The sequence below is a fragment of the Bufo bufo genome, chromosome 4 (genome assembly GCF_905171765.1).
Source record: "Bufo bufo chromosome 4, aBufBuf1.1, whole genome shotgun sequence".
NCBI lineage: Eukaryota > Metazoa > Chordata > Amphibia > Anura > Bufonidae > Bufo > Bufo bufo.
In genome coordinates, this window is record NC_053392.1 from 28,793,483 (window position 1) to 28,809,072 (window position 15,590).

The 15,590-nt window shown below is 45.4% G+C and overlaps 2 protein-coding genes across 2 annotated transcripts in view; one reads left to right on the forward strand and one right to left on the reverse strand.

Annotated features, from left to right (window-relative positions):
* Positions 1-15,590, reverse strand: part of DPYSL5 (dihydropyrimidinase like 5) — a 59,130-nt gene that overhangs the window by 32,213 nt on the left and 11,327 nt on the right. The window contains exon 2 of the mRNA XM_040430945.1: positions 694-958. Coding sequence (XP_040286879.1) covers positions 694-954 — 261 coding nt within the window. The 5' untranslated portion in view covers positions 955-958. The remainder of the gene's footprint in view (positions 1-693; positions 959-15,590) is intronic.
* LOC120998926 (calcium-binding protein P-like) lies at positions 1,635-2,765 on the forward strand. Its single transcript, XM_040429805.1, has one exon. The coding sequence runs from the start codon at positions 1,635-1,637 to the stop codon at positions 2,763-2,765; it is 1,131 nt and encodes a 376-aa protein (XP_040285739.1).

Below are 15,590 nucleotides of genomic sequence, written 5' to 3' on the forward strand. Positions count from 1 at the left end.
TGCAAACAAGGGTTTTTCCACCAAGTATTAAGTCTTTTTTTGTTAGAGGGTTCAAATACTTATTTCACTCAATGAAATGCAAATCAGTTGCTATCTTTTATTTAAAGTTATTTTTTCGATTTTCCTTTTGATGTGCTATCTGCCACTGTTACAATAAACCTACCATTGAAATGATACTGTTCTGAGACTTTTCATTTCTTTGTCATTGGACAAACTTACAAAATCAGTGAGGGGTCAAATAATTATTTCCCCCACTGTATGTGACGGTGTGAAATAAATGGGGCCACTAAGAGGAGGGGCCCGGATCTGAGGCCCAAGGATTGGGAGTCTCATGTACAAGGGGAGAACCCACACGTTGCGTCAGGTGATATGACTGTCCGAGAGCGTCTCCACTCGGGACCCTCTGTGCAATATAGAGGGGGCTCCTCACAATCAGCTCATAGTCGCATGTGCTTGTTCTAGGTACAACGCCTTCTGTTCTATGCTCCACACCAGCAGCGAGACACAAGATGTCAAAGTGGTAAATGCAGCTCTGGAGGCGACTAGAGTAGAAGACATGATGTAACCAGAGAACAGTAAGGCTGCATTCACAAGGTCGTTTTCAGAACCGTCTATTTTTGTGAATGTCGCCGAAAGCAGACGATTTGTTGAGGACGGTAACCTTGAAACACTGATATATAAAGTCTGTCCTACCTTGGTGCCGTTGTAGAAGTCATCCATGCAGGTGGCATTCATGAAGGTCTGATGAAAGTGGGTGCTGGTGTCAATGCCACCAGGGATGACCAGTTTTCCAGTGGCATCGATGACTTTTGCCCCTCCGGGTATCATCAGCTCCCGTCCCACCTGCTGGATGATGCCGTTCTCGATGTACACGTCGGCTTCCTGGGTGCAGTCATCGTTGACCACCTTGCCTCCCTTAATGAGGATCCGAACAGTGGTCGCGTTGGCTTGCATGGCTCTGGAGGAAGAAAGTACAGCGCTTTAGAGGCTGAGGGATCGGAAATCTTATAAACTGTGTAATATAATCCAGCAGCAATCAATTTCATCAGGTTTTGTAAATTTGGATGATTTATGAAGAAGTCACAGTGGGGAAGTATGAAGGGCATCATGCGGTTGGGCACCGGGCGTTACAAAAGTGATATTCATCTGGTCAATATGGTATGTATATTCCTGCAAACATTCCCTTCACCCATAAAATGTCTGCCTCGACTGCGGACAGATTACTAAAAGGACGTGAGTGTTCTGCTCATGTAGTAAGCAATAGCCAGTCCACTCATGGTTATGACCTGCCCAACCATAGGTAGGGGAAAGAAGATCAAGTGGAGGGCTATGGACTGATAGCAGAAGGGACAGGTCCCATAGGTGAGTGGTAACTAGAGAATCAATGGAGGTGAGATCATATTGATTCCTGAACTGATGAGCACACAGGGCAGGAGTGATACAAGTCTGTACAAATTTGTAAGACCCAAACATGAAGCCTATGAAGTCCTCAGACAAGATCCAAGAACTCACAGAGATCTAAGATCTGGTCCAGAACTTTAACGCAGACTTGTCGCCTACCCTGGTGTACTAAAGCACCGAGTGGCGGAGAGAGGGCATTGCAGCATAGGACAGAAGAAGAGCTAAGGTGCACTATGTGGTTAGGCCCTGCCCCTCAGTACAATGAGACCAACACAACACAAGATGAACTGGAGGCTCACCCAGCCCAAGATGAACTGGAGGCTCACCCAGCCCAAGATGAACTGGAGGCTCACCCAGCCCAAGATGAACTGGAGGCTCACCCAGCCCAAGATGAACTGGAGGCTCACCCAGCCCAAGATGAACTGGAGGCTCACCCAGCCCAAGATGAACTGGAGGCTCACCCAGCCCAAGATGAACTGGAGGCTCACCCAGCCCAAGATGAACTGGAGGCTCACCCAGCCCAAGATGAACTGGAGGCTCACCCAGCCCAAGATGAACTGGAGGCTCACCCAGCCCAAGATGAACTGGAGGCTCACCCAGCCCAAGATGAACTGGAGGCTCACCCAGCCCAAGAAGAACTGGAGGCTCACCCAGCCCAAGAAGAACTGGAGGCTCACCCAGCCCAAGAAGAACTGGAGGCTCACCCAGCCCAAGAAGAACTGGAGGCTCACCCAGCCCAAGAAGAACTGGAGGCTCACCCAGCCCAAGAAGAACTGGAGGCTCACCCAGCCCAAGAAGAACTGGAGGCTCACCCAGCCCAAGAAGAACTGGAGGCTCACCCAGCCCAAGAAGAACTGGAGGCTCACCCAGCCCAAGAAGAACTGGAGGCTCACCCAGCCCAAGAAGAACTGGAGGCTCACCCAGCCCAAGAAGAACTGGAGGCTCACCCAGGCCAAGAAGAACTGGAGGCTCACCCAGGCCAAGAAGAACTGGAGGCTCACCCAGGCCAAGAAGAACTGGAGGCTCACCCAGCCCAAGAAGAACTGGAGGCTCACCCAGCCCAAGAAGAACTGGAGGCTCACCCAGCCCAAGAAGAACTGGAGGCTCACCCAGCCCAAGAAGAACTGGAGGCTCACCCAGCCCAAGAAGAACTGGAGGCTCACCCAGCCCAAGAAGAACTGGAGGCTCACCCAGCCCAAGAAGAACTGGAGGCTCACCCAGCCCAAGAAGAACTGGATGCTCACCCAGCCCAAGAAGAACTGGATGCTCACCCAGCCCAAGAAGAACTGGATGCTCACCCAGCCCAAGAAGAACTGGATGCTCACCCAGCCCAAGAAGAACTGGATGCTCACCCAGCCCACTAATATGACAGCCAGCAGAAGGATGACCGCAGCTCTATATGTGACTAGAGTATAAGACACGATGGAACGTTGAATCTGTATGCAGGTGCTAAAACAATACATAGAGATTAAATCTAGGTACACGCTATAAATTGCTGTTCTGTAAATGCAGCTCTGGATGTGACTAGAGCATAAAGGAGCAATGCAATGTCAGGATTATGTCATAAGTAAGATTGCTAAAACTTTACAGAGATTCCTCATATGACACAGCAGACATTCCACCACCACAGAAGATAATCTGCACGGAGGACGCCTGCGGCACACAGACCTTGCCTGTCACTTCCAGCACGTGATCAAACCTGACAAACGTACGATACACTGAGATCATAGCAGGGCCGGCTCTATCATAAGGCAGCCCAAGCGGCTGCTTGAGGGCGCAGAGAAGGGGGGGGGGGGGGGGGGGGCGGAAAACAATTAACTTGCTAACTTACATTTACCCCGCTGAGCCTGTGTGCCGAGCAAGTGGGAAACCTGGAAGCAATCTCTACACCTTAGATGGAATCCATATACCACGCTGCTACACCTCAGCTTCCCTTGCTACGAGCCGGAGAAAAGAGCTTCACATCTTCTCAGACCCATCTACTGAGGCCATTGCAGCTGTTGCCTACCTCAAGGTGAGAGACTCTTCTAATCAAACCCACATAGGGTTTCTGCTTGGAAAAGCTAAGTTAGCACCTAAGCCTGAGCACACAATTCCTAGGCTTTTAACTTTGTGGGACTTCGCAGATTTCATATTACGCGAGCTAGACATTCAGATAGATGACACCAAATTCTACACAGACAGTAAGGTTGTTCTGGGCTACATGTACAACCAGACTAAACATTTCTATGTCTACATCAGCAACCGTGTAGAAAGAATCAGGAAATCATCTAAACCTGAACAATGGCATTATGTCCCATCTGAAATTAATCCTTCTCGGAACGCCCAGGAGAGAAGCTGATGTCTCCTCCCCATCACATTGCCTGCACCCTGCCCCTGACAGGGAGCTGCGATCAGCGGCAGTTAACCCCTCAGGGGTTAACTGCCGCTGATTTTCTGCCAGTACCCGCCTCCTGTATTAAAGGTTAATTATCATTGGTGGCGCAGTGCGCCCGCCCCCTCCCTCCCCCCTGTATTAGAATCATTGGTGGTGCAGCGCTCCCTCCCCCCCTCAACCCCCCAAATATTAAAATCATTGGTGGCAGTGGCCACAGAGCCCCCTCACCTCCTCTCACTGGTGGTGCAATGAGTGTAATAATCCTGGGGCTCCGATCGGTTACCATGGCAGCCAGGACGCTACTGAAGCCCTGGCTGCCATAGTCGGCTCCCTGCTGCCGTGTGCACAGAGCCCAGGACAGCAGGGAAAGTGTAAAGTCCTATTCACCCTGATAGAGCTCTATCAGGGTGAATAGGACAAGGGATGAAAAAAATCCCAGGTTCTAGCCCCTAAGGGGGGGAAATGGTTATTAACCCCTTAAGGACGCATGACGTACCGGTACGGCATGTTTCCCGAGTCCTTAAGGACCCATGACGTACCGGTACGTCATGTGTTGTTCCGATCACTGCCGTGCGGCTGGCAGTGATCGGAACCCGGTGCCTGCTCAAATCATTGAGCAGGCACCTCGGCTAAATGCGCGGGGGGGTCCCGTGACCCCCCCATGTCGGCGATCGCAACAAACCGCAGGTCAATTCAGACCTGCGGTTTGTTGCGCTTTCTGCAGTTTCTGATCGCTGCGGTCCCTGACCGCGGCGATCAGAAACTTTACTGTGGCAAAAATATATATTTATCACCCCCCCTGCACCTCTGAACGATTTTAGCCCGGTGGGAGGTGCAGGGGGGGGAGATGCGGGCGGTGGGGGCGGTGCGGGAGGCGGGCGGTGCGGCAGGCGGGATCGCGATCCCCCGCCCGCCTCCTATTGAATAATCGTTGGTGTAGAGTGGGTATACCAGGGTGCCAGCAAGTGCTGGCACCCTGGTATAAACGGCTGACATCGGTGATGCGATGTCAGCCGTTTAACCCTTTCCATACAGCGGTCCGTACGGACCGCTGTATGGAAAAGGTTAACAGCTCAGGGAGCTCCCTCCCTCTCCGATCGGGGGGCTGCTGTGCCTTTGCAGCCCCCCGATGGAGAGGGAGAGAGCCCCCAGACAGCCCCCCGACAGATCCCCTCCTCACCCTTCCCCGTCTGCGAAGTTCTGAGCAGACGGGGAAGGTTCCCATGGCAACAGGACGCCTCTCAGGCGTCCTGCTGTCCATGGTGCTGAACAGATCTATGCTGAAAGCATAGATCTGTTCAGTGTAAGTAAAATACAGTGCAGTACCCTATATAGAGTACAGTACTGTATTATACAGACATCAGACCCACTGGATCTTCAAGAACCAAGTGGGTCTGGGTCAAAAAAAAAGTAAAAAAAGTGAAAAAAAAGTAAAAATAAAAAAACACATTTATCACTGATTAAAAATGAAAAAAATTAAATTCCCTACACATGTTTGGTATCGCCGCGTCCGTAACGACCTGATCTATAAAACGGTCATGTTACTTTACCCGAACGGTGAACGCCATAAAAATAAAAAATAAAAAACTATGATGAAATTGAAATTTTGCCCACCTTACTTCCCAAAAAAGGTAATAAAAGTGATCAAAAAAGTCGCATGTACGCCAAAATTGTAACAATCAAATCGTCATCTCATCCCGCAAAAAATGAGACCCTACTTAAGATAATCGCCCAAAAACTGAAAAAATTATGGCTCTTAGACTATGGAAACACTAAAACATGATTTTTTTGGTTTCAAAAATGAAATCATTGTTTAGAACTTACATAAATTAAAAAAAAGTATACATATTAGGTATCGCCGCGTCCGTATCGACCGGCTCTATAAAAATATCACATGAACTAACCCCTCAGGTGACCACCGTAAAAAAATAAAAATAAAAACGGTGTAAAAAAAGCAATTTTTTGTCATCTTACGTCACAAAAAGTGTAATAGCAAGCGATCAAAAAGTCATAAGCACCCCAAAATAGTGCCAATCGAACCATCATCTCATCCCGCAAAAAATGAGACCCTACTTAAGATAATCGCCCAAAAACTGAAAAAATTATGGCTCTTAGACTATGGAGACACAAAAACTTTTTTTTTGTTTTAAAAATGAAATCATTGGGTAAAACTTACATAAATTAAAAAAATTGTATACATATTAGGTATCGCCGCGTCCGTGACAACCTGCTCTATGAAATTACCACATGATCTAACCTGTCAGATGAATGTTGTAAATAACAAAAAAAAAAAACGGTGCCAAAAAAGCTAATTCTTGTTACCTTGCCGCACAAAAAGTGTAATATAGAGCGACCAAAAATCATATGTACCCTAAACTAGTACCAACAATACTGCCACCCTATCCCGTAGTTTCTAAAATGGGGTCACTTTTCTGGAGTTTCTACTCTAGGGGTGCATCAGGGGGGCTTCAAATGGGACAAAAACAGTCCAGCAAAACCTGCCTTCCAAAAACCGTATGGCATTCCTTTCCTTCTGCGCCCTGCCGTGTGCCCGTACAGTGGTTTACGACCACATATGGGGTGTTTCTGTAAACTACAGAATCAGGGCCATAAATAATGAGTTTTGTTTGGCTGTTAACCCTTGCTTTGTAACTGGAAAAAAAATATTAAAATGGAAAATCTGCCAAAAAAGTGAAATTTTGAAATTGTATCTCTATTTTCCATTAAATCTTGTGCAACACCTAAAGGGTTAACAAAGTTTGTAAAATCAGTTTTGAATACCTTGAGGGGTGTAGTTTCTTAGATGGGGTCACTTTTATGGAGTTTCTACTCTAGGGGTGCATCAGGGGGGCTTCAAATGGGACATGGTGTCAAAAAACCAGTCCAGCAAAATCTGTCTTCCAAAAACCAAACGGCGCACCTTTCACTCTACGCCCCGCTGTGTGGCCGTACAGTAGTTTACGGCTACATATGGGGTGTTTCTGTAAACGGCAGAGTCAGGGCAATAAAGATACAGTCTTGTTTGGCTGTTAACCCTTGCTTTGTTAGTGGAAAAAATGGGTTAAAATGGAAAATTAGGCAAAAAAATGAAATTCTCAAATTTCATCCCCATTTGCCAATAACTCTTGTGCAACACCTAAAGGGTTAACGAAGTTTGTAAAATCTGTTTTGAATACCTTGAGGGGTGTAGTTTCTTAGATGAGGTCATTTTTGGGTGGTTTCTATTATGTAAGCCTCGCAAAGTGACTTCAGACCTGAACTGGTCCCTAAAAATTGAGTTTTTGTAAATTTCTGAAAAATTTCAAGATTTGCTTCTAAACTTCTAAGCCTTATAACATCCCCAAAAAATAAAATATCATTCCCAAAACAATTCAAACATGAAGTAGACATATGGGGAATGTAAAGTCATCACAATTTTTGGGGGTATTACTATGTATTACAGAAGTAGAGAAACTGAAACTTTGAAATTTTCAAATTTTTCAAATTTTTTGGTAAATTAGGTATTATTTTGAGCAAAAAAAAAAATTTTTTTGACTTCATTTTACCAGTCTCATGAAGTACAATATGTGACGAAAAAACAATCTCAGAACGGCCTGGATAAGTCAAAGCGTTTTAAAGTTATCAGCACTTAAAGTGACACTGGTCAGATTTGCAAAAAATGGCCAAGTCCTTAAGGTGAAATAGGGCTGAGTCCTTAAGGGGTTAAATAAAAAGTAATTAAAAAAAGAGAAAAAAAAAAGAAAACAAAACAAAAAAACCCCCACCAAAATATTAAGTATAGATTACAAATAAAATATATAAACAATAAATAAATAAACATACCGTATCACATATCGCCACGTCCGAAAAGTCCAAACTATTAAAATAGAAAAAAATCTATGCGGTGAACGCTGGAACAGAAAAAATAAATAAATAAAAAAAAAATCAAAACTGCGCGATTCACAATTTTTAAAAAAATGCAGAAATCACGTGGCTTTTTTGGTTTATTTTTTGTCGCGTGGTATCGAATATCGCAATACTTTTTTATGGTATCGAAATCGAATCAAAAATTTGGTATCGTAACAACTCTAGTTTAAATTGTGACATTTTCAATGCCAGACGGGGAGTGTGCTGCTACGCAGTTGATTATATTTCATATAGTTATATTTGTTTATATGCTCCCATCTAGTGGCCGTTTTTGGTATTGCACTTGTTTTTCTGTTAGCGATATCTGTGACTCATTTCTTTTCATTGCGCCACCCCTTCTTCTGTGTACCTCACTTCCTGTTTCTTCATTCTGCTCCAGCATATGTACAGGTACACATGTAATTCTCATGTAAGCTTACAAAAGCATCATCTTTGACCGCACAATACCAGAATCCATCTGTTCTGCTGTACTCTATTATCTGGTTTACGGAATAAAGCAACTTACACGGATAAACTCGGTGTTGGTGAGTTCAAGCTATCAGATCAGGATTGTCCGCAGTGATTATATCTGCTTATACAGGCCAGGCATAGAGGTCTCACTAGGGATAAATCGCTATTACAACAATCGGAGTCAGAAGAACCATCCTCGTAGCCCATTATACGGGGTCATCAGCCATTTTAAGTTAGAATGATCCTTATTTCTCATTTTTATTGTTTGAATACGAAATGTTGCGCTGCCATACCTTTTTTTTGTTTGCTTCCTGCATGTTAGCTTTATGGATATTTATCTGCGATTATGAATGCGCTAGTCTAAATTTTTTTGTAGTATATATTGAGAGTAGCGGCCTCTTTTAGCTTGAGCACTTCCCGCCCGTCTGCCTGGGGCTTCTGAGCAGAGAATAAATGTAGCTGGTTACTACTCCGCCCTAAACATTGTAGGCTTAGTCAAGCCCAGCCCAGGTGAGGCAGTTCTGTTAGGCCCCTTTAACACGAGCGAGTTTTCCGCGCGGGCGCAATGTGTGATGGGAACGCATTGCGCCCGCACTGAATCCAGACCCATTCATTTCAATGGGTCTGTGTACATGAGCGTTGTTTTTCACGCATCACTTGTGCGTTGCGTGAAAAATCGCAGCATGTTCTATATTCTGGCTCCATAGAAGTGAATGGGGCTGCGTTTCACTAATAGTTGCTAAAAGATGTGGTTTGTAAAAATTCTGTTTTTTTATCATGCTCGTGAAAAACGCATCAATGCGCATTTCACCCGCGCGAAAAAAAACTGAACCACTGAACGCAATCGCAGAGAAAACTGACTGAACTTGCTTGTAAAATGGTGCGAGTTATATATATATATATATATACAAACATGACGGAGCCAACGATAAGACACGATGGGGATACTAGTGGTTTGGATCATACACGCACCAGCTTCACAAACCCCTTCCTGCTACAATGAGGCACTGTTCACATAATTCCTATGGAAGTGTTCAGCAGGACGCGCTGCTCTTACTGGAGAGAACACTGGTCATCCACTAACTTCCTCATTTTTACACAAGGTGTAAAGAGAACAGGAACCACTGACTGACTTATCGGCTTCCAGTGTAAATTTTGCTCTTCATTTGTGTCGGTGATTTTGGTTGCACCCGTCTATATATTGGAGTGGGAGCACTGCGGGGAGATGGCGGAGGACCCTGTAATCCTCCTCATTATACAGGATCCTTCCCTCTTAATAATACATGTCAGAGCTCACACAGGATTATGTTTTATTTACTCGACTTGCTGAAGTGTGAACGGGACGAGAATCGGGGTCACTCAGGCTCACAACGTCTGGAGCAGCAGAGTCATAATCTCAGGGGAATGTCAAGAGGACAACTGGCTAATCCAAGACATTAGAGTGCGGGAAAGTGCATCTCCGGCTCACGTGATACCTATGAAAATCTGACCGAGCTAAATAGAGGAGCAAAAGGTCACAGGCCAAGAATAACACAGCATCGGACTGTAATAATCCCAGAGAGAGAGACAGATAATACAACACACCTGAAGAAGAGACCGGCACTCGCGAGTGCCGGTCTCTTCTTCTTCATTGCAAGTTTTGGGACGCCTCCCCATCGACTCGTGCACCGCACATACTCCAGCAGTGCCGACCCTTTTCTACAAAAGAATACAACACACCTGTCACGGACGTTCCCACGACAGGTAGCAGGAGATCTGTGAGACTGGCAACACGTGGTTTTATCTGACATGTTTTCTGTTTGGATCAAATGACATATGTTGTCTCTGGCGCTTGCCGCAACTTCTATCCCCAGGTGTTGCTATTAGAGTAATTTTACCTTCTCTATTTATTGTTGTTTCTCCCACTATGCTATGCGGTTTATAGCTTCTGTTGGACTTGTGGTTAGCTTGTGTTTGGTTCTCAGCTGAGTTCCTGGTGCTACCAAAGCTTCATTGAAGATAAGTGTTTCCTTTCCCTTTTGCATTTTGTTTGGGTTATTTTGTGTGTTGCCTTTCCCTGTCATTTGTATTAAGGCCTGAGGGAGACTCCTGTTCATCCTTCCTTTTGGAGGAACACGTTGTCTCAGTCCTGACATTAGTACCAGGGTCCTATAGGGCGAGTTAGGACACTAGGTATTCCTGTGTATGAACTCACCTACCTCTGGGGTCTGTTCATACTGGTAGTTAGTCAGGACTTTGATAAGGGTGTTACTAGGTGGTGTCCATCTCCTTTCCCTAGTTTCCAGGTCTTATTCCCTCACCCCTTTACCATCCTAAATTCGGTGTGGTGTCTCCCTCCCACAACCAAACGTGACAACACCGCACTGTAATAATCCCAGTGTAATGGACGTACCGAGACATACGGACATTCCCGTGGCAGGAGATCTGTGAGACTGGCAACACGTGGTTTTGATCGGACATGTTTTCCATTTGGATCAAATGATGTCTGTGTTGTTTCTGGCGCTTGCCGCACCTTCTATCACCAGGTGTGGCTATTGTGGTTATTTTACCATCTCTATTTACTGTTGTTTCTTCCACTATGCTATGCTGTTTATAGCTTCTGTTGGACTTGTGGTTAGCTGGTGTGTGGTTCTCAGCTGAGTTCCTGGTGTTACCAAAGCTTTATTGAAGATAAGTGTTTCCTTTCCCTTTTGTATTTTGTTTATATATATATATATATATACACACACACACTGCTAAAAAAAATAAAGGGAACACTTAAACAACACAATGTAACTCCAAGTCAATCACACTTTAGTGAAATCAAACTGTCCACTTAGGAAGCAACACTGAGTGACAATCAATTTCACATGCTGTTGTGCAAATGGGATAGACAACAGGTGGAAATTATAGGCAATTAGCAAGACACCCCCAATAAAGGAGTGGTTCTGCAGGTGGTGACCACAGACCACTTCTCAGTTCCTATGCTTCCTGGCTGATGTTTTGGTCACTTTTGAATGCTGGCGGTGCTTTCACTCTAGTGGTAGCATGAGACGGAGTCTACAACCCACACAAGTGGCTCAGGTAGTGCAGCTTATCCAGGATGGCACATCAATGCGAGCTGTGGCAAGAAGGTTTGCTGTGTCTGTCAGCGTAGTGTCCAGAGCATGGAGGCGCTACCAGGAGACAAGCCAGTACATCAGGAGACGTGGAGGAGGCCGTAGGAGGGCAACAACCCAGCAGCAGGACCGCTACCTCGGGCTTTGTGCAAGGAGGAACAGGAGGAGCACTGCCAGAGCCCTGCAAAATGACCTCCAGCAGGCCACAAATGTGCATGTGTCTGCTCAAACGGTCAGAAACAGACTCCATGAGGGTGATATGAGGGCCCGACATCCACAGGTGGGGGTTGTGCTTACAGCCCAACACCGTGCAGGACGTTTGGCATTTGCCAGAGAACACCAAGATTGGCAAATTCGCCACTGGCGCCCTGTGCTCTTCACAGATGAAAGCAGGTTCACACTGAGCACATGTGACAGACGTGACAGAGTCTGGAGACGCCGTGGAGAACGTTCTGCTGCCTGCAACATCCTCCAGCATGACCGGTTTGGCATTGGGTCAGTAATGGTGTGGGGTGGCATTTCTTTGGAGGACCGCACAGCCCTCCATGTGCTCGCCAGAGGTAGCCTGACTGCCATTAGGTACCGAGATGAGATCCTCAGACCCCTTGTGAGACCATATGCTGGTGCGGTTGGCCCTGGGTTCCTCCTAATGCAAGACAATGCTAGACCTCATGTGGCTGGAGTGTGTCAGCAGTTCCTGCAAGACGAAAGCATTGATGCTATGGACTGGCCCGCCCGTTCCCCAGACCTGAATCCAATTGAGCACATCTGGGACATCATGTCTCGCGCTATCCACCAACGTCACGTTGCACCACAGACTGTCCAGGAGTTGGCAGATGCTTTAGTCCAGGTCTGGGAGGAGATCCCTCAGGAGACCGTCCGCCAACTCATCAGGAGCATGCACAGACGTTGTAGGGAGGTCATACAGGCACGTGGAGGCCACACACACTACTGAGCCTCATTTTGACTTGTTTTAAGGACATTACAGCAAAGTTGGATCAGCCTGTAGTGTGTTTTTCCACTTTAATTTTGAGTGCGACTCCAAATCCAGACCTCCATGGGCTGACAAATTTGATTTCCATTTTTTTATTTTTGTGTGATTTTGTTGTCAGCACATTCAACTATGTAAAGAACATTTATTATTTCAGAAGAATATTTAATTAATTCGGATCTAGGATGTGTTATTTTTGTGTTCCCTTTATTTTTTTGAGCAATATAAATATATATATATATATATATATATATATATATATATATACACACACACACACATATACACACAGTACAGACCAAAAGTTTGGACACACCTCATTCAAAGAGTTTTCTTTATTTTCATGACTATGAAGGCATCAAAACTATGAATTAACACATGTGGAATTATATACATAAAAAACAAGTGTGAAACAACTGAAAATATGTCATATTCTAGGTTCTTCAAAGTAGCCACCTTTTGCTTTGATTACTGCTTTGCACACTCTTGGCATTCTCTTGATAAGCTTCAAGAGGTAGTCCCCTGAAATGGTCTTCCAACAGTCTTGAAGGAGTTCCCAGAGATGCTTAGCACTTGTTGGCCATTGTGCCTTCACTCTGCGGTCCAGCTCACCCCAAACCATCTCGATTGGGTTCAGGTCCAGTGACTGTAGAGGCCAGGTCATCTGGTGCAGCACCCCATCACTCTCCTTCAATGGTCAAATAGCCCTTACTTTCAAAGTTTTCCCAAATTTTTGGCTGACTGACTGACCTTCATTTCTTAAAGTAATGATGGCCACTCGTTTTTCTTTACTTAGCTGCTTTTTTCTTGCCATAATACAAATTCTAACAGACTATTCAGTAGGACTATCAGCTGAGTATCCACCTGACTTCTCCTCAACGCAACTGATGGTCCCAACCCCATCTATAAGGCAAGAAATCCCACTTATTAAACCTGACAGGGCACACCTGTGAAGTGAAAACCATTTCAGGGGACTACCTCTTGAAGCTCATCAAGAGAATGCCAAGAGTGTGCAAAGCAGTAATCAAAGCAAAAGGTGGCTACTTTGAAGAACCTAGAATATGACATATTTTCAGTTGTTTCACACTTGTTTGTTATGTATATAATTCTACATGTGTTAATTCATAGTTTTGATGCCTTCATAGTCATGAAAATAAAGAAAACTCTTTGAATGAGGTGTGTCCAAACTTTTGGTCTGTACTGTATATGTGTGTGTTGCCTTTCCCTGTTTGTCATTAGGCCTGAGGGAGACTCCTGTTCGTCCTTCCCTTTGGAGAAACAGGTAGACTGAGTCCTGACATTAGTTCCAGGGTCCTATAGGGCGACATAGGATTCTAGGTATCCGCTGGATGAACTTGCCTACCTTTGGGGCCTGTTCATACTGGTAGTCTGTCAGGACTGGAGTTAGGCCCCTTTCACACGGGCGTTGCGGGAAAATGTGCGGGTGCGTTGCGGGAACACCCGCAATTTCTCTGCGCGAGTGCAAAACATTGTAATGCGTTTTGCACTCGCGTGAGAAAAATCGCGCATGTTTGGTACCCAAACCCGAACTTCTTCACAGAAGATTATTACACCTTTGATGACGTCACTCCGGTCATCACATGGTACGTCACATGATCTTTTACCATGGTGATTCACCATGGTAAAAGATCATGTGACGTACCATGTGATGACCGGAGTGACGTCATCAAAGGTCCTGTTCCTGGAATTAATGCTCACCACAGGTCCTATTCAACAAAGGAGACAGAAGCGTTGCCGGCTACGCGATCAAGTGGACTAAGGTGAGTTAAATTTTTATTTTATTTTTTTAACCCCTCCAGCGCTGTTTTACTATGCATTCTGTATTCAGAATGCTATTATTTTCCCTTAGAATCATGTTATAAGGGAAAATAATAATAATGATCGGGTCTCCATCCCGATCGTCTCCTAGCAACCGTGCGTGAAAATCGCACCGCATCCGCACTTGCTTGTGGATGCTTGCGATTTTCACGCAACCCCATTCACTTCTATGGGGCCTGCATTGCGTGAAAAACGCAGAATATAGAGCATGCTGCGATTTTCACGCAACGCACAAGTGATGCGTGAAAATCACCGCTCATGTGAACGGCCCCATAGAAATGAATGGGTCGGTATTCAGAGGGGGTGCAATGCGTTCACCTCACGCATCGCATCCGCGCGGAATACTCGCCCGTGTGAAAGGGGCCTTAGGGTTTTCTCTAGGAGGTGTCCATCTTCCTTCCCTAGTTTCCAGGCCTTATTCCGGTATCCCCTTTCCCTCCTATGCTCAATGTGGTGTTTTCCTCCCACACACGAGCGCGACACCCAGACAGAGGGATAACACATCGCACTGTAATAATCCCAGACAGAGGGATAATACATCCCAACCAATGTGAACGGCTGAATGAGACTTCGGCTGCCAAGTATCTCATGTGTACGGAAAAAGGGGGGGGGGGTAGTCAGCAGAATGTCCTAAAATGTAAATTCTTTATTTCTTCTTATAAAAACAGGAGCATAAAAAAAGAAGTCTACGTGTTTCGGACAGTTACATCCTGTCTTTAATCGTGGATCATAGTAATCATCAGTTACCAGGATTAAGGACAGGAGGTAACTGTCTGAAACGCGTAGGCTATAACTTTTTATGCTCTTGTTTTTTGAAGAAGACGAAACAAAGATTCTATGTTTTAGGACATTCTGCTGGACTCTTTTCAAGCATAGTGTTATGGCTGCCGAGGTGGCATTCCGGGCTGCGGTCTACCTGGCGTCTCGTATCTGGACTTAACTACAATATAATGGTGAGATGAATTGGTTTCCATTTTTGAACCATCTCCAGACTAAAGCCTCATTCACACGTCAGTGTTTTGGTCAGTGATTTCCATCAGTGATTGTGAGCCAAAACCAGGATTGGAGCCTCCACAGACATAAGGTATACGGGAAAGATCTGCCCCTGTTCTGTGTTTAGAGCCGCACCTGGTTTTGGCTCAGAATCACTGAAGGAAATCACTGACCGAACACTGACGTGTAAATGAGGCATAACACTGAGGGAGTCCTCTCAATTTGCTGGGACATCTGGACCTTCCCCAATATCAGCAGTCTGCCCGTGCGAGGGAATGTCGTTTTGGGTCCTTTTTTCGGGACGGTTCTTCAGTAGCATTCTCTGCTATCATCCCTACTTACTAGAATCCAGCCCTACTAGAGTATTCTGAAAAATAATAAGAGAAATGTATCTAGTAACATAAGGACGGCGCAGCAAAGTGTGACCTAGATACGCACAGCAGACAACTGGGGCACCAGCTTCATATACGAGGACTTTATATATCACCAGAAAGTCCTCGGCAGCGGAGACAGCACCATTAAAGGCCATTTATAC